At 40.1% G+C, this 22359-nt stretch overlaps 1 protein-coding gene across 1 annotated transcript; it reads right to left on the bottom strand.

The window, feature by feature from the left end:
* Positions 1-404: 404 nt before the first annotated feature.
* LOC127941642 (uncharacterized) lies at positions 405-10175 on the bottom strand. The gene is made up of 2 exons (XM_052536947.1): positions 6190-10175; positions 405-5882 (listed from the first exon to the last, which is right to left on the bottom strand). Exon 2 carries the CDS (start codon positions 4446-4448, stop codon positions 846-848), a length of 3603 nt encoding a protein of 1200 aa, XP_052392907.1. The 5' UTR covers positions 4449-5882; positions 6190-10175; the 3' UTR covers positions 405-845.
* Positions 10176-22359: the final 12184 nt, after the last annotated feature.

The following is a 22359-nucleotide window of genomic DNA, read 5'->3' as shown; positions in this document are numbered from 1 at the left end:
GTCCGCGATCTGAAGCGGAGGGAAAGTTCCTTTGTCTCGGTTGAGACAAACCCCTGATGATTTAGGGCCTGTCCGATTTCATCAGGAATATTAAAGCAAGTTCATTATTCCAGATTAAATACATTTTTCATTACTTTGCTCTAGATAAATGGGTCTGTCAAAGCATGACGATTAGAACAAGACTAGACATAATATATATATGACCAAAGATCTAATTTTTAGATCGAATTACACATTTAAAGATTTGTTTAACACATGATAACACTGCAGATGTTGGGAAACATCTAAATGTACCAAAAGGGAATACGTAATACATTTATAAAACATGAAAACAGAAAGTTAATGAATACATTCCATAGAATGCATTGTTCAAAAGAAGCCAGTGACTTGGCTTCTCTCCTGTCCTGTGTGGTCGTAAACTTTACGACCTGCAAAAGTGGGGGTTGCAGAAGCATGGCTCTCTTTGAGGAAGTTAAAGTGAGGAAAGACATTTCCTAAAGTATAAGCTTGCAACTTATACTCTTCACATAACAAGGATTAACCATTTTATGCAATCCATAAACATAATTAAAATACATATTAATAATAAAATGAAAGTAAGGAACTTATACGAAAAGTTCCTTTGTCTCCAGTGTTGGAAGAATTTGGGTTGGGGGTTTTCGTTTCTTCTTTGAAGCTCGCATGGGCATCGTAAATAGTTTAAGTCCAGCCAGGCTGGCATTTAGTACCAACAGTCTGAATTTATAAAGCAGAATTTAACCCATGAATCGCTGACCTGCATATCTGTTACATCTCCCCCTTTCGTCAGATGAAGTCCCTGTGTGGACATCATCGGACGGCAATCATCAGGATGGGCAGATGAAAGGTGAATCGTGATGGTCATGTAGCAGGTGGGTCATGATGGCAGGTGGTTCCTGAAGCTGAGGACTCCCCTTGATGAGGTTCGGTGTTGTCTTTGACTTGGCACCCCCTTTCCGGGGATTCCATCGGGGACCTCCAGCCACAGTTGTCGTGAGTTTGGCTGTAGAGGTTTGCATCTCGTTGAGTATCCTGTATAGGATGAAGGTCACGCCAAGAGTCAGGGTGGGACCAATGACGGTGAAGATGCACCGTGCAGTGTCGGCAGCAGTCCAGGCTAGGACCGCAGATGACTGGTTCAGAATGGGCTGTCGAGACAGTGCTTGGAGGGCTGTATCGACAGGAGTAATGTCAATGTGTTGGGTGGTACCTTTCAGTACTTGGTCCAGCAGGTTGGCACGGGTGGCGGTGTCATGCTGGTCGTAGGTCAGCATAGCTGAGCGCACAGGAGTGTTGACGAGCCATCTGTTACCCACAATCTCTGCTTGCGTTTCTGTGACTTGTGTACGAGGCTTGGCTTCGGCAGGGCAGCGCGTATCGCTGACCCAGGGTTGCAGCTCGCAGATTCCTTCAGAGTTGTGTCTGAGGAAGGGTTTGCTAAGGCAGAGATAATGAATGTCTTTGGTTAAAGTACACATGTGCATGTTTGGGGCCAGGTACAGCTGTGTGTTGCTGTCGTGGTAGGCCACCACATTTGGAATGTGTGTTTTGGTGTGGGTGTTGCTCTTCCACATCCTGACACTGACAATGTCTTTAGGTCTGTAGACTTGGCTTGACTCGCTGATGAGTTGGTTCAGGAGCACGTTCACTTCTCTCGGTTTGGGGTTTACGTGCCGTAGGAAGGCGCTATCCAGAGAGTTGGCCAGGTGTATTTGTAGCAGGTCAGCTGGCATGGTGATGGCGTAAGACAGCACAGTTAACACAAGGCTTAAAGATATCATGTACGGTGGGGTTTTACTCGTGGTTAGGCTGTCATTGGAGGAGCTAACCTCCCACAGCATGGCTGTTGTTAATGCTGTAAACAGCGGAGTCTGGGTAAAGTTCTTCTGGAAGACAGTAAACAGTGGTTTCAAGGAGTTTACAGTCTGGTTCGCTGCATTGACACTGGACATAACAATGTTAAACATTCTGGCGGCAGCAGCAGCGGCTCTAAGCAAAGCTCCCGGGAACTGTTTGGAGCGGTGGTGGTGTCCACCTAACTCCATTTGTGTAACCGTCACTTTCTCATATTGGCTGAACAGGTGTTTGACATCGGCCTCAGTGTGAGTGAGGGAGTCCTCTCTCCATCGGAACCTTGTACAGCTGTATTCGGTTACAGTGCTGGGGTAGTGTGCCCTGTCATCGGTAGTCAGGAGTCTCAGCGGTTTTCTCGGTGGCAGCTGTCCTCTCTTTGGCTGACAGCACGGCACGGCAAACCACAGCAGCATCCTGGTACAGATAATAGGGAGAGAGAGAGAGAAAGGGGAGAAAGAAACAAACAAGGCCTGTCTTTGGTTGGACAGGACAGTCTCTTTGCTTCGTGGGCGGCGACTGGGTTTAGCTCGCCCTCGCCCATGTTTTGCCACATCTTGCTGCTGGCATGACGCTTGCCTCAGTGTTGTGTCAGTGGCTCTGGTGCTGCGTGGTGCAGCACATGCTGCGTCATGGAAATATATTGGCAGTATCCCCCTTTTGCTCCGTGGCATTACACGCCCTGGCATTGTGATGTCAGACGGTGCACAACCCACAATATTGTTCTGTGCACGCAGCATGGTTTGTGTATCATGCAGTGGTCTGGGGCTTTTGTTGTCAGTGACTGTAGACTGGTTGTCAGGGTGGACGGAGGGGTCTGAGAGGTGGTAAAACAAAGTCATTATCAAGGTTTCAGAAGCCCGCATGTCCGCTATGTTGGTCTGTGTAGACAACGGAGCCTGCGTAAGCGATTCTGAGGTAGGCAGTTTAGCTAGTAAAGTTCTTGTGCTGTGTGTAATCACTTCAACCTTGAATGTGGGTGGGTGGGTTGGGAGTGACCACAGAATGTTGTTTAGTGTGCCAGTTTTGGCAAGGGTGTCAGTGTGATCTTTAAAGTCCTCGTCTAGACTTGGTAACTTTGAGTGTCCTTTTACCTTCTTCCAGTACACGATCACATTGTGTGTTTTTGTGATGTTATCACATTGCTGGAACAGGTGTTGGTGTTTGACATGCTTTTTTGCAAGTGTGAGTCCGAGTTCCACACATTCAGGTGAGGATTGGGAGAAACCCAGCGTGTGGTGTAAGGTTTGACCACCTTGCAGGTTGAGCCGAACAGCGACCCCTTTGGTGTAAGCTGGTACCACCGTACCCTGTTTGTTGACTAAGGTACAGAGGCTTGAACTTGGGCCTGTTGTTAGGGCGTTGTACTCATGGCTGGCTGCTGGGGTTCCCGTGACCTCTGTGACCTGACCGTCTGGCTCTGTGGGAGTTCCCGTGACCTCTGCGACCTGACAGTCTGGCTCTAGCAACCTGTGTGGCTGGAGAGAAAGAGGTTCTCGCACTTGAGCAAAGTCTTTTAGCTGTTTGAAGTTTAGAAAAGGGTCAAAGTGTTCTAGCAGGTCTTTGTCGATGAGCAATGTATGAGTGTTCATTGGTGGGACATACATGGGATGTATTAGACTCATCGGAACGAATGTCAGGTGAATGGAAACAACCTGTTCAAACTGGATGTCATCCTGTCTGTACACCTGTACATTCAGTTCATAAGTTTGAGGTGTAAGAGTTCGATCTTGTCCCTTAGCTTCAAATTGGAGTCTTTTGAAAAGGTAAGATGAGATCACCGTCAGGTTTAATCCTGTGTCGATCAGGTCTTCCCTGTTGACTCCTTTTTGACCCACCCCCTTTTTGACAGGGCTGCCCAGGAATGTTGGCATTAGGGCAGGTGGGACGATCGGTGGGTGATGAGGACCGGTCTTGTGTAGCTCGCTGCAAAGGCAGGTAGTCAAAACAGCATTTTCTGGTACCTTGTGTTTGTGGTACCTGGTGTGAGGACCTGTGCTGTCTCGTTCAGGGTGTGCAGGTGTTGACTGTGGAGCTTGGGTGTTGCTGTCACCTTGTGCTGTAACAGTTAGCTCTGTGGTCTGTAGATGACGGGCAGTGTTCTGGGTGCTTGGCTCATCTTCCTTGTGAGTTTTCATGTGAAGAAGATCTTTCAGCACCCTCAGGATCTCTGCTGTCTCAGACGTGGCTGCACTGTGTTGCCCTCTGCTGGCTTGGAATGGTATTGACTCTCTGTAAAGATGTCTGTGACTGTGGTGTTGTAGAGCGCCATCTAGGGTTAACTCCAAGCAGTGCTCAGAGACAGAGACGTTGGGGTTTTTCACAGTCTTTTCACAAATAGTCTTTTGCTTGGTGCAAGCTTTGTGGGCTAAGTTCCGTAACTCTTGTGTAGTTCTGTTACGGGGACACGCTGGGACTCTGAGATGAAAACTCCAACTGGCATGTAGGTTTGGGAGGAACAGAGTTTTTAAGTTGAAATCCTGTTCCATACCTGGTTCGTTGCATGCTCCGAAGTAGGTGTTTCGTAGCTGACTACAGAAAGTCTGTGGGTTTTCAAATCGGCCCTGTTTGAGGTCCATAGCAATAAGGAGCCCATGATCTGAGTTTGGATCAGAGAATTCAAGAATCAAAGTCTGTAGCAGTTGCTGGTAGTACTCTTTGACAGTCTCTGGTTGACGATCCAGAAAGCAATGCACATCACGGCTGGACGTGATTTTTAACAGGTACAATGTGTTCACATCTGTCACGTTAGCGACAGTTTGCAAATGAAAGTCAATGGCTTGTAAAGAAGCATGAACATCATGTTCTCCTGCAGGATCTGGAATGAATGTAGAGATGCTTCTGGCTAGCTTGTGAAGTTCTCTGTGAGCAGTGCAGGGTTTGGTGACATGCGTTCTCTGGAAGGGTTCTCTTCCCTCCGTTGTTGACAGATGTTCTTGTAAGCTGGCTGGTGATTTCCTTAGAAGGGAGACTACACCCCCTTTTCCAGCTCTGGGTTCTTGGCTGAAAGGGTTGGAGTGGCGGCCCGGGAGAAATTTTGTGGTGTGCGTTTCTCCGATCCAGCCACTCTGTAATCGGTGAAATTGTCTCAGTTCTGTGTGAACAGTGTAAAGTTCATCTTGGAGCTTGTCTCTCTGCAGAGTAAGCTTGTTGAATTTAGCTTGGGCCGCTTGCAAGTGTGTTTTGCAGGCCCAGGTTTTATAGTCCTTTTTTTTTTTTTTAGTTCAGTCTCTGCTCTTTTTAGGAGAGCGTCGCCTTGCTGGAGTTTTTTGTTGAGTTCTTTTCTGGCTTCTCTCTCCAGCTGTTCTCTTTGATCTGTGTCGAGGCGAAGATCTTGCAGGGCATTGTGAAGTCTTTCAACTCCTTTCTGTAGCTCTGGATCTGTGTCGTCCTCTTTCTCGCGCTGGTTCTGGGTCTCGAGGAGAAGCTGATCAAGATGACTCTGGGTTGGGGCCTGGTCCTTCCAGGCCTCCTCCGCGATGTTGCTCCGTTCACTGAGCGGTGCCTGGGCGACGAGAATGGGAACTAGGCTTCCGAAGATCCTGGCGAGTTCTCTGTAGTAGTCGCTTTGGTTTGGATCGCGTGCCATCAGTTCATCTAGCTCGGTGTCTAGTTGCTCTGGGTGCTGCAGGTTAATGGCATCCTTGGGCAGGAAGGGGGTCGTCACTGCTTTCAACCATGTCGAGAGGTGGCCCCCGTGGACTGCTGGACTGGATGCCTGGAACATCCTGATTCTCTGTCGGTGAGAGAAGCACAGCACACACACACAAAAAGACCAATGCAAGTTCGTTCTACATTTAACGAGCTATATTCATACGGGCTGTGCCGTTTATGAGAATTTTGGGGCTGACTGATGCAAACAGTCAGACAGTTAAGTAGCCAATTAACTTGGGTCAACGAAGGACCTGAAATGGAGATTTGACAGGCAGTAGCCTAGCGGGTCGTGTGATGACACCGGCTGCTGGTCGTCGCTCTACTATTTAACTTCGTTGGTGGCTCCCAGGTTACTGTCTCTATGTGAAATGAAAGAAACAAATCACAACAGAACAGATGGTAGAAAAAGATCAAAGTGAAACACAACACTTGAAATGAGATGAAAACAATAGAAACACAATGTGTTAGTGAGAATGAGGAGGCCTAAGCCTACTGCTAGGTTTTAAGATAGGGCCAACAGGTGAGTGGGCTATCTGGGTAGGAAACCTAGAAATATGGTGTGGCTTAAAGAAGCAAAAGGGTCAGAACACTTAAAATATATCCGGGGGAATATCTAATATTCTGTGGCTTATAATAAGTGGATAGGTTTTATCACTTTTGGTTCACCTGGTTGAATTGAAGTCATTCAGGTGGGAACCAGTGGCTTGGTCAACCTCCCCGGTGCTCCCCAAACACTGAACCGCAGTGTCCCCGGTCCTCCGTTACTCTGGCGTGTCGCAGGACAGCACGGCTTGTGACTTTTAGCACAACCTTTGGAGTGCCAAAATTGCTGATGTCTCTTGAGACAAGAGGGACCGAGTTTCACTCGCAGCCAGTATCGGTAACACCGATCGGGCAGCCTTGCTCACTGGAAACCTGAGATGACTGTCCAATCACCAAGGGAGTTCTACAATCAAATACACAAAGGATGAACAAAGGAAACTTAAAGTTAATTAAGGTTTGGTTTGTTTAACATCAATTGAGTAACTATATGTAGAGAGGAAAGGTAACAGCTTTACCTAATCATGATAAAACAAAACAAAGGAATTTATGATAATAATGGTAATTATCAAAATAACCTAAGTCAAAAGAGAGAAGCAAAATAATAAACATCAAATAAAAAAAACAGTAATGAAACAAGGGAGAAGGAGTAGCTGGTTTTCACCACAAGGGGGGGGAAGTACTGCTTCTCTGTCTTTAACCTGCTGAGCAGAAAACTTAATTCAAATTAAAAATTCAAAACTGGTTTAAATCAAAATTTAAAATAAGCATGTAAGAATTAAAAGGAAAATCGGAATAATATCCTATAATAACCATTGATAGCTTGTAAGTTATCATTAATGATCATGAAATTAATCAAACAGTGTGAGATTAATCAAAGAGGATAAAAGTGGACATGCAATTTCAAAACAGAATGGAAAAGACAGAGGTCTGTTAGTCGATTTAACAGGAGACTGCCACTAGATGGCTTACCTTCTAAGTGGGTCAATCAGTGGTTGACCTGACACATCTAGATTTCCACTATTAACAATTACATTTTAATTCAAATCATGTTTGAACCAAACTCAAAGTAAATGTAAACAGTCAAAGGCAGGGAACATTCTTTTGTTTCCCTGTAATAATATTCGCACGAGCAAAGCTGTAAATGCAAATATTTATCGAGAATTTAGACATCTAATTCAAATACATCAAGGGGAAAGATTAGCAATTAGAGCGCATTATCTGAAATGGCCACAGGATGGCAGCTTTGCACTCATGCAAGCTGGAATCAAAAAGCAGGGCGTACCCTGAAATTTCTAACCCACGCGTTCCTCCTGGTGTTTAGATAGAGGAATTACAATTTCAATATGACTTAGAAATTATCTGATCGTTTGTCAGGCTGATTTTCTGCATCAAAAATCACAAGTAACAAACAGAAAGTTTTAATTTCTGAGGTGCTATATATTCACATAGGATGAAGGAAGGATCCGTTCACTTCCAACACACAACTGTAATAAAAACAGGAATTTTCCAACTGTTGACTCCAATAAACATTTATCAAAATAGCACTTATGACTTAAATGTTTTAGGTTTAAAAATCGGGTAGCTAAGCCAATTTTAGACCAGGAGTTTTTATCGTTTTATTTTTGAATATTACTGTGGTTTACCACGAATTCAATAACGATGTTTAATAACAAGGCCTTTTTACTGAATCAGAGGAACATCGCTCATGTTCAGATTTACATGTTGCAACTAATAAAAGATTTCTTCATCTTTTAATTATTCATATTAAAATGTTCTCACTGTAAAAAGATTTTGGTCTTTCTTAACAGGATACTTTTAACATTATACTGCAGATTACTTTCATTAAAATTAACAGTGACTATACTGTTAAGTTTCTATAAATACCTAGGTGCTTACTGACCAGCTTTTTGCCTCAGTCAGTTGAGTGAGTTCGCGTCTTGCGACTTATCTCACCAGTAACGTTACATAATTTCATAGCGCACGTGCAGAAATTATTAAAAACCATATACACAGATTGATTGCTCACAAAACGAAGTTTGAAATAGCCGCGTTCCTCCACCAAAATGTAACAACAATGAGTTTTACATAGTAATTAACTCAAATGATATATAGGGAATTTGAATAATTAATCAAGAATTTGATTAATATATATCTCAGATGACAGTTACATTTAATTTTATTGATTATGAAAAATAGCTCAATTGCCAATACCAATACTAATCACAGGGCACTGTAATTTACTCATTAATATGTCAATATTACATTCTTCATATCAATGATTGTGATATCTCTTACTGTAGATTACTGCAGATCAAACCGTGGTATGTCCAGCACACCACTGTAGACCTATCAATTTTCAATAAAGTTATCACGCCTTATAATTCAAGGAAAAGTATTCTCTGGCCATGAAAATATTATCCTATCCTTATTAAATTTAGTTTCTAAATTTAGAGCTTGTAGCTAAAGACCAAAACATTTCAGTGACTCGTAATGTGAGTGGGGTGGAGTCCAGGCCAATCATTTTATATATGAGTTTTTAATAATTCAACTAGTAATACATCAAACTACAAATCACACAGAGTAAATATGCGTACGAAAATACAGACAATAAACATTTACAAGACATAACGGAATCCAAATAAAAGAGAGAGAGAGAGAGAGAGAGAGAGAGAGAGAGAGAGAGAAGTGGAGAAAGCGAGAGAGATCACAGAATGAGCTCAGGTATGAAAATCAGTCAGTAAACCTTAGTGGAACCAACAACAAATCAGATCATAATAACACTTTAAACCAGCATTTAAATCTCCATAGAGAAAGTGATACTTGCAGAAGTGTCCCATGTGAGTGTGGCGTGAGATCGGCGTCGAGCTTGTGAGCTTTGCGCGTTGAAACAGCCATGTGCCATGAAACGGAGGCCATGTGACGCGCGTGCACGCTGCGCTTGGCGTGAGCGTGGAGCACGTGGTCCTTTGTTCTGTCCTCGCGCGGTATTTGAAAGGTTCAACAAACATTGTTCCAGAATTCGTCTTCCTTGCGTGGAGAGGCGAATAGTTTAATAAACTTAGTAAAGAAAAGAAAAGAAAACGAACGAAACGAAAGCTTCCAAAGGAGCCATTAAAATGGCTTTTTCTCTCAGCCCCTGTGCTGAGGGGGTTCGCGCTATGAGCGCGGCCTACGGCCGCGCGGAAGCAACGTTGGAGAGCAGCGTGTCCGAGAACGGAGAAGAGAAAGACGAGCAAAAAAAAAAAAAAAAGGGTGGACCTTGTTTGGTCAATTCTTATAGCTTGAAATAGTTCACGCCCATTTTCGAGGGAGCATCCAATGAATGTCCGCGATCTGAAGCGGAGGGAAAGTTCCTTTGTCTCGGTTGAGACAAACCCCTGATGATTTAGGGCCTGTCCGATTTCATCAGGAATATTAAAGCAAGTTCATTATTCCAGATTAAATACATTTTTCATTACTTTGCTCTAGATAAATGGGTCTGTCAAAGCATGACGATTAGAACAAGACTAGACATAATATATATATGACCAAAGATCTAATTTTTAGATCGAATTACACATTTAAAGATTTGTTTAACACATGATAACACTGCAGATGTTGGGAAACATCTAAATGTACCAAAAGGGAATACGTAATACATTTATAAAACATGAAAACAGAAAGTTAATGAATACATTCCATAGAATGCATTGTTCAAAAGAAGCCAGTGACTTGGCTTCTCTCCTGTCCTGTGTGGTCGTAAACTTTACGACCTGCAAAAGTGGGGGTTGCAGAAGCATGGCTCTCTTTGAGGAAGTTAAAGTGAGGAAAGACATTTCCTAAAGTATAAGCTTGCAACTTATACTCTTCACATAACAAGGATTAACCATTTTATGCAATCCATAAACATAATTAAAATACATATTAATAATAAAATGAAAGTAAGGAACTTATACGAAAAGTTCCTTTGTCTCCAGTGTTGGAAGAATTTGGGTTGGGGGTTTTCGTTTCTTCTTTGAAGCTCGCATGGGCATCGTAAATAGTTTAAGTCCAGCCAGGCTGGCATTTAGTACCAACAGTCTGAATTTATAAAGCAGAATTTAACCCATGAATCGCTGACCTGCATATCTGTTACAACAATAATAGTTGGTTGAAAACAGCTTGTTTGATAGTTTTAACTATAAATGGAAGGAGAGAGACAGGTCTGTAGCTTTCTATAAGAAAAGTGTTTAATGTAGAGATAACCTCTTATTAAGAGATAACCTGTAATAATTTATAATAAGGTTCCATCAGTTCCACATAAACAATATTTTAGTTAATAAAAATAAAAAATGTATACAACTAGATCCATAAAATTACATTATATATATATATATATATATATATATATATATATATATATATATATATATATATATATATATATATATATATATATATATAATGTTAAAATTAACAATAAACATTTAATTAAACTCTACTGTATACTGCTTTATGGGGATAAAGACAACCTACAAAGAATTGCTTAAAAAATCTCATTATTCCATATTATTTCTATTTTATTTTATATATTATATTTGATTCAGTTAATTTATCGACTTGTTTGGTTTTCTTTCATTTAGCACAGATTTGTATTTCATTTTGGAACTGATTTATGATAGATTGGTATGAATGTATGCAAATCAGTTTTTGAGTGATTATTGCCAAAATAATCAATATAAAAAAAAAAAAAAATACTGATGCACATGAGCTCAGATCAGTGATGTCTATGATCAGTCAATCCCAAAAAGAAATACAAACATGTGCTGATTGAAAGACAAAAAGTTTTAATCCAGGATTTGGTGAATGCATAATGACAGATTTACAAGCAAATTTTAGAAGGCCAGTCCTTTTTATCAGAGAACACTAAAATTAGTAAATGATTTTTTAGCACAGCACAAGGATTAAGTAAGTCTAATAAATGCTTTAGAAGTATTTTCCATTGTTAGCTCATGTTAACTAATGCAGTTAACAAATGGAACCTTATTGTAAAGTGTAACCAGAAAATAAAACAATTCACCTTTACACTCACTTTATGTATTGCAAGTATTTATCTTGGTGGGATACAAAGTTCCAGAGGCTAAACAGTACAGACCTGATGTCTCTACACTCCAGCTGAAGGTTTATTCTGAAGGTGGCCCTATACAAATGTATTTTTGGAGAAATGTCTTGACGATACGTTGGAAATGCTGTGAGCTCAGGAGGTGGTTGACTCCCGTGGTGAAATGCTTGGAGCATTTTGAGTCTGTATGTGGTAAGGAGGTGTGGGGACCAAGGCTAATCGCTGTGTTTTTTTAATCCTGTGGAGATATGTTCACGCAGGGCTACGACACAAAGCCACAACACAGTTTCCAAAGCAACAGTACCAACCACATATAGGAGAAGCAGAAGGAAAACTATTTTTTGGCTTGGTGAGGACAAAGAATTCCAAGAACATGGATGTTTTTGGAAGGAAAATGAACCAAACTCAGGTTTTTCCAAATATACTTTGGAATTAATATTAATGAACATTTACTATCAAAAAGTAATTGCTACTATAAATATATGGACATGTTTTTAAATTGGACTAACCTAGTCATTTACATAATGCTGTGTTTTTACTGCTGTCTCATTAGATTTGGCTTTAGGCCGGCTGGACATATTGAGCAGCGTCACTCATTGGACATATTGAGCAATGTCACTCATTCCAGCTTCTAACTGAAATTGTGACAAAACGATAATCAATAGGCAGGAACTGTTTCTTTCTTCAGTCAAGGCTATGTCAGGGATAGAAATGTTGGAAACTGATGTACACCAGTGCAATTATGCTAAGAAACATTTCTTCTTATTATCAGTATACTATAATGTTTGATGTACCTCAATTAATTTTTATTTCATAAAAATTTTTTCACAAAACTGCAATGCAGGTTGAGCTGGATGAACAGAGAGAGTTAACTGGCCAGTGGATTGATATTTTGCCTCAAAAAGCTGTTTTTTATTTTACACTCACCTTTATCTCTTACACACTCTTCAATCATTGGCTTTTGTGGTGTACTGAGGCCAAATCTGTTGACTGGACAGGTTTCTCAGAGACAACATTGAAAGTGCTTATTTAAATTTCTTCCCTGTCTGTCTGTGTCTCTGAGATAATGGAGATTCTGAAATCATTCATTCAGTCCTATTACATTTGTGACACCAGGTTATCTGTTCACTCATACCTGAAGTGTTTAGGAAGCAAAATTTCCACTGTAGTGTGTAACATCTTTTGTAGGTGGTAGCGTTGTTGTTTTGTTTTAATTATCTGAAATGGTCTTTATTTTCATATTATTCCCCTGAGGTCTATTTAAAACCTGTCACATTTTATTTTACATAAGCGTTTTCTTCCCTCTCTTTGAACCCTAAAATTATAATGTTAGTTTATTTTAATATACCTTTGCAATATTCTACTTTTTACCTTTGTGTGTGATCATTTTCACTGACTCTATGAAATTCTTTACTGCACACATACCAACCAGTGAATTTGCTTTCAAATCAAATATTGTTTGTCACTGCACCTTTGCAAAAAGCAGCAGCCAATATATACGCTATATCATATGGAATTGATTCACAAAACAATACAGATAGAAATGTGTTAAATAATAATAATAATAATGATAATTATTATTATTATTATTATTATTATTATTATTATTATTATTATTATTATTATATTAATAATAATTGTTGTGTAAATTTGGGCAGTTAGCTATTTATTATAAGATTTATCTCATATTCTATCATTAATTTTCAAAAACTTCAAGGCTTAAAATAATTACAAGACATATTTACATAGTATTATATACTGTATAGTATTTTTACAAAAAACATTTAGCTATTTGACATAGGATTTACTTTGATACTTAAAGTAATTACAAATAATTGACAAGACATTGAATTAAATTTCATTTTAAAGTGGAAATGACTGAAATGATATCTTATCTGGATCTATCGTTCATTTTCTCTACATTCAAGACTTAAACTGTTTTTCAAAATTTTTAAACAAGGCTTTGTGAAGCCAATATTCAGAGTTTTTTTTTTTTTTATGACAAGCATACATTTCTCAGAATGTTCTGTTCATTTACTGTAATTCATTAGAAAGAGTCAGTTTCACAAATTCACAAAAGTTTCCCATTCACACCAAAAAGTTTTGCAGCTTGTCTTCTATAAATGTTCTGTTTCAGATCCAACAGAGAACCTTATTAGTAGGCTTCTTCAAGTCTCTTAATGGTAGAACAAAAACTTAACATGACAACAATGTATTCTTGTGTATAGAGTAAAAACTCATCTGCATCCACTTTGTGCATGATGCACAGTTCTTGAAATCCAAACATTTTTTAATAGCTACTAGCTAGCCTCTTTTGTCGATTTTTAACTGGTAGATCTTGACAGAGATAACACTTAAAACCAAAGGTGTAACATCTGCAGCTGGCCAGTTGTTCAGCATAGCATCTAAATAGCAACACAACACAACACATTACAATACATAACCTGAGAGCTTGAGCTTTAAAATAGAACCAAGAACACTGCAAGTGCTGTCAGATGGAATTCATGATTGCTCAAACCATCAAGGTTTTCCCCCTTTGTCTTTTTTAACTGTTGCCATTTGCAGATTGCATTTCATAAATGGAAATGTCAACAGAAGAGAGAACAAACACTTAAAATTGTATTCCTTCTCAGACATGAACTCTCTTTACATAAGAGACTCCATTAGTAAAATGCACTGTTCTCTCAGCCAGGAGAAGAGCTTTGAAATTTAGCTTTATAGAAAGATCCAAAAGAGAAAGTCAGTCAGCTTCATATTTGCAGTAGCTGATAGCAGCACAGTTGTTATGACAACGCATTTTTAAAAGCTCTGTAATGATAGATTAGAGGAAACGTGACTCGGTTTTGCAGAAGACTTCTGTGATCGACAAGCAGACACGAGCACATCAAAAGCAGTTCTTTGAACTCATTAGCATTTCAGATTAATCTGTGTTTGTGGAGCCATGTTCAGTTATCCATAAAACACCATGTGTGTTCATTATTTGTAGTACAAATTTTGTATTCATACACAGTGTGAAACATAGCTGTCATATGAGCATTTAATAGGCAGGATTAAAACAAGATGCAGAGTTTCGTTCCCCTCTCAGGGAACAATGGTCACATGCACAACCTGAGATGTTCCCTTTTGAATGAATCTCAAACTTTGTCCTATAGTGATAGGTATGGGGAACAGAATAACCACACTCCCATGCTGAGTGAAGTGCGTGCTCTCTTTTTTTAAGGCAAGCACTAAACTCTGCAGTGAAACCGGCAGAATCACCCCTTAGACGCATCAGTTGCTGTCAGTGACACTACCCCCTTTGACCAAAGGACTGAGCTTCATACCTAGGGATGCTCATGGACTTCATACCCTGGGAGCAGTGTGCTCATGGGCGACCCTATATAGCAGTGTTTCCCACTGTGCCACAGACTTCCAGACTTCGTACCTCTATTATATTTCATTATTGTTATTTTATATCAGTGCTACTGGTCATCCTTATGTCTGTTTGAGGGTTTTACAAAAAATGTACAATGAAAAGCATTCAAAAGAGCTTGTGACTAAACCTCGTAACGCTTGGATCCTCAAACTGTCAGCGAAACTTCACAACCCCACCCCTGCCTCCATTTAGATTGATGCGCTATGCACAGTCTGGATATGTATCTCCGTCTGTATGCAATGTAAGGGTAAATTAAAGAACTGTTGATGAATATGTACAGCATTTTCTTTACTCGAGAAACACTAAATCTGTAAAGGTTTTTTTTTTTTTTAAGTCTGAAGAGCGGAGTAAGTCTTTTACCATCTTTTGCTGTCTAGTTGAACCCAATATACTTTTGTAAGTTTTAAATACCCTGTGCATAGCACATCATCTTTTATATCATGAGATTTTGGCCAAGTGTATTAAACAACAACAAAATCTGAGCTCCCATATAGTCACAGTAAACGTTATAATCTGTAAATTGATGAAAACATAGTGTGATGCACTTCCTGCCTCAGATGCAGCCATTCTAATGATAGACAAGATTGATGATGGATGAGATTTTGCCATCATTTGCTGGTCAAAAACCTTAACTCCAATTGATTTTCATAAAATGTTAAGTGCAAGTGTCTGATAAAGCCACAATACCAACGACGATGTCTTTAATAAAATTAAAATTCCCCCCTTTTTTTTGTTGTTGTTGCTATGTTTATATATTCCAGTCCTTAGAGGTATGCCACGGTATTGTAACGGAAACAGGTCAATTTAGCTCAAAGGGAATCATTTAATAATTTAAAGGGAATTTGAACAGAATCACTGTTTCACAGCTGATCACTGAGACGCCCTGCGATTCACTGAACAAGCCGTTTAACATCAAATCTGCGCTGGATACTAATATCCAAAGTATAGTGAAAACACTATCAATTAGCACAGTAACAAGATCGGCAGTTTAAAACCCTCTGAAGTCCATTAACGCATATATGCGTTTTGAGTCATTTTCTCCGGATAACCCCGAAAAGAACTTAAATTACACTCTCAGTTTTAATCGTACAGATAAGAGCAATACATCAATCGAATCTGTAAAGGGTCTACTTTTTTTTGGATACAGACATAATAACAAAACACCTTTGTGCACTTATAAAATAAAGATAACAACAAGGTATGCTGTCTGCAGTGTTTGTCTCCGCTGATCGTCATGTACAAACATGTCATTAAAATGAACTGTAACTCCGTGAATACTCAACGAAGAGATATGAGAGAGATATAGAAAGCCTGAAATGTCTACTTTTAAACTAAACAGGTGCTGCCGAAAACAAATATTCTGAGATAAAGTAGTCCATATGAAAACAACGCGATGTCTATTTTTCATATCTCCGCTCATTATATCTAATGTGACCACGCCCCCGCGCTTAACGCGCTATTCAGATTCAAACTGAAGCGCGCGGCTTGAATACACCCACACAGAAGAAAAAGCAGCGAGACTGTTCTTCAAGTTTTTATTTTATTTTACTGTTTGCTTCGCGATGAGAGGAATAAGACATAAATCACTCCAAAAAGATGTGATGTGGTTGAGGATTTGAGAAATGGATTTCCTCAGAAAAAAGAATGAAGCACTTTATTCAGCAGAGATCATAAACATGAGTAAGTCTCTTTTTATTTATTTGTACTAGTTTTCACATAACGTGTAAACATTTTACTAGTTAGACTTTTTCCAAATACTTTTTCCAAACTATAATTCCTGACTAAATGTATAATCAAGTGAAACATTCTGAAGTTTCAATAACAGTATACAATACTATACCATTCAAAAGCTTGATGTAAATAATATAAATGTGACAAATAGAGATAACTCTAACAAATGTAAAAACAATGCAGTTCTTTCAATTTATTCCCCCTAAAAAAAACTGAAAAATATTCTCAGCTCTTTTCAACATTAATAATAATAATAATAATAATGATGATGATGATGATAAATGTTTTTTTTTTGGTAGAAAATAATATTGTTAAAAGGATTTCTGAAGGATTGTGTGACTGGAGTAAGGATGCCTAAAAATTTGTTTGAAAGTCAGCTTTGATTGTCCCTAATAAACTGTTTAACTGCTCCCCCAAGTGGATATTAAATTATGTTGTGGGATAATTAAATATATTCTTAATAAACTACAAACATAAAATTATATACTTTTATTTTGTTCTCACATTCTTTCTTGTAAGTCCTCCCTCACATTGGCACAGTTGAATGAGAGGCTCATTATGCAGCTCATTATGCAGGGCTTTGTCTTCTCAGGTGTAAATCACAATGATATTCATGATAGTTGACGCCTACTCGCATATGACTTTTACCAACAAAAAGTGTCTTAGAAAATTTAAATCAATATATTGTTTTCTGTGAATGAGTAAACAAGATGATTTTCACATAATTTAGAAAGAAAAATTCTAGGCTACAAGCTCCAGTTCTCAACAATCCCGGGAACCAATGTTATGTATGTGTTTTATGGCCTTATTCAAGTGATTTAACATTTTTAGTTTTTCACTAACCATGCATAACATTTTTTTTCTCAAAAATACAATCATGTACATGCATGCATTTCACATATTATTATAGCCCAGTTTGTGCTGATTACAGTGATATTAGACTTTACCAATTTAGATATTTATAAGAAACTGAAAAAAGCACAAATATCAGGGCATGACAAAACTTCTCCAGGCCCCAAAAATACCCTTAGACTCCAGAGGGTTAAGACATTAACTTGTAAGCACAAAACACAAGATACTTCCCTTATCAATATGAATAAGGCTTTATTAGATAAATCTAAGACATTTAAGCTAATCTAACACATAAACGCACGCACTCACACATTCACACAAGTTGCAGGGAGATCGAAAGTTAGGGAAAGATGAGTTTAAGATAATGGAAATGTGGAATCCCAAGTTTACAGCAATACGTTAAATTACATAGACATGAACAACCATCAATAACGTAATTAGCCCTCGCATTGAGTTCCTCAGTGAGGTTAAAATTATATTAGATACACCAGCAAAGGTCACAGTTTGGATGTAAAGTTACTTGCGTCTCCTGTGAAAGAGTCCCGGTGAAAGGGCTATCCCGAGGTCGTTGATTGGCTGGAAGTTCAGTCGCTGAAGTGACGTCTTGGGAAGCCCGTCGTGGGGCGTTGGCTGAAGCTGGAGTTGTGTGGCTGGTTGGAGTTGAAACACGCGGACGAGGTCGACGTTACAAAACGTAACTCAGAACACGTTGTGTTCCTTCTCATCGTGGCTAAGTAGCAGCAGGCTTGCAGTCCGAAGCACGCTGGAACCGCGCTCAAAGAACAGTGATGACTAAACAGCATGGCTAGAAGCTACAAGCTAGCAGAAGCATAGCTAGAGACTATAAACTGGCATGACTGATAGCAGCAGCATAGCTAGAGACTAAAAGCTAGAGACTAAAAGCAAAGACTAAAAGCTAAGAGCAGGCATGACTGATAGTACAAGCAAGGCTAGAACTAAAAGCAAAGATTTTATGGTGTCCTCAGTTTTTAAACTGGCCTGTTGGCCACACCTCAAATGTTGTCTTGACCAATCAGATATTGTCTTGGCTCGGGGGTATCATAAATCATATGTTTATCTTACCAAGCATGTGGTCCGAATTTTCCTGCTCTTGTAGGGTATAATTTTGGACATGATACCTTTAACAAGAATATGATACATGTGACAAATAAATGATTTCAAGCAAGTAGATTCAATCACACACATACCAGACATGACTATGTATCCTTCAGCTATCCCATAGTTATTAAAAAAAACATACACAATTAGTGATTATAACATGATAGTCAAATGTGTGGGTTACACATAAATGAATATGGAGTGAAGCGATGGACTGATTCATTTATAAGTATTTTTGAGTTCATTCTGGTCAATATATATGTACAAAAGCAGTTTCTTTGCCATTCTCAAGACAAAGACTTTTCTGTGAAGACAGAGGTTTAAAGCCCCCCCCCTTAGGAATTTCAGTCTGGTTCTGCTAGGTGGGGGAAGGCAATGGAAGTGTTTAACTCATGGGTTTCCATGTGATGTTCAGCGTTGCATTTCAATTATGAACAACAATTTGACAATCTCTTCTGCAAATTAAAATTGCCAATAATTGTTCTAGTGGTCTTAACATTGAAAGCTGTTGTGTGCACAAGTTGGTTGGTCATCTTGCTTGGTTCTTGTGGCACTAGAACTGATTTATGACTTCCTGAGGAATTCGGCTCGTGTTCCAAACAGCTTTGATAGACTCTTTAATTTGTCTGGTTCGACTCATTTCTGTTACATATCCCCCTTTCGATCGGCGAGGTGTTTAGGTGAAGACATCGTAGATCGCTGGAGAAACAAAGGCAGAAGAAGCAGACAAACACAGCAAACAGCAAGACAACAACTCCATGACAGTTACTGTACTGGTGCAGGCATCAGGTTATTTAGGTACACGTGGTTAAGTTCAATTAGTCAATGTAGTTTAGCACATTGAGGATAGTTTAGATCGTCTTGGAAATTGTTTTTATTTTGATTCATCAATCAAATTTGTGGTTAACTTTGTTTGGTTCTTCTAGGTTGTCTTACTTTACACGTTTACCGTTAGTTTTCTAGTAAGCTCATTTTCAGTTAAATTAATTGACCTATCATGAATGGAGCTCTCTAGCTTCCATACAGTTTAGAGTGGCTGGCAGATATTAGGTGTTGCAAATCAATCCTAATATCAGACCTTCGACCCTTGCAGGGTGTCTAGCGTTTCACCTGCTCAGGAAAGAGGGGAAGGAGAAGGATAGGTAAAAGAAGAACAAAACAAAGCTGCTGTGGGTTTTCCTAGCATGTGTTACAACCACTATTGAGCTATGATGTCAGGTGCAGCTAGTGTATCATGAACCTTAACTTAGTGTCAGGTGTTCTACCTATTGTGAGGTTGGCTGCACGTTTCTTCATGGTGGGTATGTGTAACTTTGTTACACTAAAAGTTGCATATTCTACCTGTGGGAAGAATATGTTTGTTGAATGTGTTATCAGTAGATGTGTTTACCTCTGGGTGTAGGTAATGTTGTGTGTGTTACTGTTGTAGTGCATGTGTGGTCAGATCTGTTCAAGTCTGTGTTGTCTCCCCCTTTTCCTAGTATTTCACTGAAGACTGGCTCTCTGCATCCTTGGCTTGGATGAGGGCGTGTCCATGGTCTAATGAGGGTCAGTCCAGCAAGGCAGGAAGTTCTTTAGCAGACAGTCGGAGGCAGTTTGGCATGGCTGTGTGCAGCTGGGTTGCAAGACTTTGTCTCATATGTTGCATTCTTCTTGTGATGCCTTCTGGCTGTAGCAGACTTTCTGAGCTTCTGTGCTGAGCTCTCTGTTCTGAGCTTCTGAGCTTCTGTGCTTCTGTGCTTTCTGGTTGCTGTTGCACAGACAGGGAATGTGGTTCTTGGAGTTGGAGTTCATTTGACAGTTTGTTAGTGACTGAGGTGATATCCTTTGATACCTCAGATTTTTCATCAACGGTTGGCCGTGAAAGACTTGTTCGTTCTGGTGCGTTGTTAAACAGGTGCTTGTCATCTCTGATGTGGTGCACCAGGTGATCACCGGCCTTCCGTTCTGTCGCTGGTCACAGCGAGCACAACTCAACTTTGTGGTCATATGCATGTGAATTGTCTTGAAAGAACTCTCTCAGTTGTTTCATGACTTGTTCCATGTCTTCTGATGGTAAGCGGTCATGTTCTTGTGCATACTCAGCACTGTGCATGTTTGAGTGGTGCTGAGGTGGGTTTTGTTGTCGCTTACCCACACGAGTTGCTCTTGGATGAGTCAGGTGATTACCTTTGGATATCTGGTTAGGTTTCCAGATGTTCTTATCCTTTTGGTTTCTTGAGAAGCGTGGCTGGTCCCATGGATTTTTCCAGCAGTTGGGCTGAAAGCGGTCGTGGATATGGGCGTCACATTCTCTGTGCTCTTGATGGAAGACTCTTGTGTTGTGATGCCACTGGGTGTCGTTCAGTGCAAGGCTTGAGTCTTTGTTGACAGAGTTCAAGAGTGTGGAGGTTCTGTTACCTTTCTTTGAGGCTATCTTCTGCTTGTTATAGGCCTTCTGTGTAAGGTCACGCAACTGTTGGATGGTCATGGAGTTCGGACAGGCAATGACACCTAGATGGTGACTGACTCCAGGGTGCAGATTTCTTAGGAAGAGGCTTTTAAAGTTCACATCCTCTTCAAGGTCAGGTTGGTTGTGTGCACCAAAGTAGGCTTGTCGGAGTCGGTTGTAGTAAGCTTGTGGAGTCTCTTGACGACCTTGTTTGGTCTCCAAGGCAGTTAATAGTACATGTTCAGACTCTGGGTCTGTAAACTCTTTAATCAGGTTCTCACAAATTTGCTGGTAGTTTGATTTGGTTTGACTGGGCTGTCAATCTAAAAAGTTTCATACCTCGGAACTGGACGTGGCTCTAAGGAGGTATAACCAGTCTCTGTCAGTCACATGAGGTCTCACTTCCAGATGAAATTCGATATCTCGCAGATAAGCCTGGATGTCGTGGCCCTCTGTGGAGTTCGGATTGAACCTGTTGATGTTTTCAGACAGCTTGTTGAGGTCTTTGATGGTCATCCCGTGTGCAGCTCCAAGGTCTTGGACGGGAGGTTTTCTTTCGTTGGCAGGAAAGGGTTGTGTGGGAAAGGCAGGTGGGTTGTGGCCCTTCACTCCTTTCGTCATATGCCAGTTCTTGGACGTGGGACTCTGCTCTGCTCAGCAGTGATGAGGCTAAGAGAGGTTTCTCTTTTCTTGGCTCTTGTTTGTGCTTGTAAGCATTTTAGAGTTCTTTGATGACCATGTAGAGCTCATCGTTGGTATCGTCTAGTTGTTGGGTCAGATTGTCCTTTTCAGTTCTGTACCTTTCAAGGTGGTCTTTCAAAGCACTGATTTCAGAATTCTTGTTTCTGATGTCTAGCTTGGCTTTCTCTAGTAGCTGTTCGGCATACTTGAGTCTGTTTACCAGGTTTTTCTGAGCAGCCATTGCATGTTGCTCATCGAGCTGAGCTGCTGCCAGGGCTGCTTGGAGCTTCATAACTTGTTCCGTTGTTTCCTGCTCCTTCTCGCTGGGTGCTTTGAGTTGATCATGAACTTTCACTTCCAGCTTGTCTATGCGATGTTGAGCACGTGTCAGCTCCTCTTGAAGGTGGGTGATGTGCTTGTCGCTCAGTTTCAGCTGGGTGGTGAAGGCATAGCTTAGTGAGCTCGTGATCTTGACTAGCTCCTCATGGTTGTTGTTCTGGCTTGAATCTTGTGTCAGGAATCTTCTCAGGATTAGGATTATTATTAAAAATAATAACAGTTCAAATGTCTTTGGAGTGAGGCTGTCTGTCATGCCTCTCAGCCAAATGTTCACATCTTCCCCATGGGCAATGTGGTCTGCAGTCTGTGGCATGTTGGCACGCTGGGGAGAAGAGAGACTGACACAGATCTGTGTGGAGTAAAAACCTATGTGTGGTGGGACAACTAAGTGTTATATCAGTGATTGTGAACTACTAGTGAAATGTGGTGATGACTGTGTTGGTCTCAGGGGGTCTAAGTAGAATAGAGATGCGAAGACTTTGTCACTCTAATGAGGAAGAGGAAAAGAGAGACAGTGGTGAAAAACAAATTCAATGACAAGCAAAATTTATGTTTTTCAAATGAGGAAAATTATTTTTTTCCAATTAAATGTTATAAAAAAGGTAAACAATATTATTGTATTTCTTGTTTTGGACAAAAGAATAC

The sequence above is a fragment of the Carassius gibelio genome, chromosome A21, assembly GCF_023724105.1.
Source record: "Carassius gibelio isolate Cgi1373 ecotype wild population from Czech Republic chromosome A21, carGib1.2-hapl.c, whole genome shotgun sequence".
In the NCBI taxonomy this organism is placed as follows: domain Eukaryota; kingdom Metazoa; phylum Chordata; class Actinopteri; order Cypriniformes; family Cyprinidae; genus Carassius; species Carassius gibelio.
Note: the sequence above shows the minus strand (reverse complement) of the source record. Positions and strands in the feature narration are given on the sequence as shown.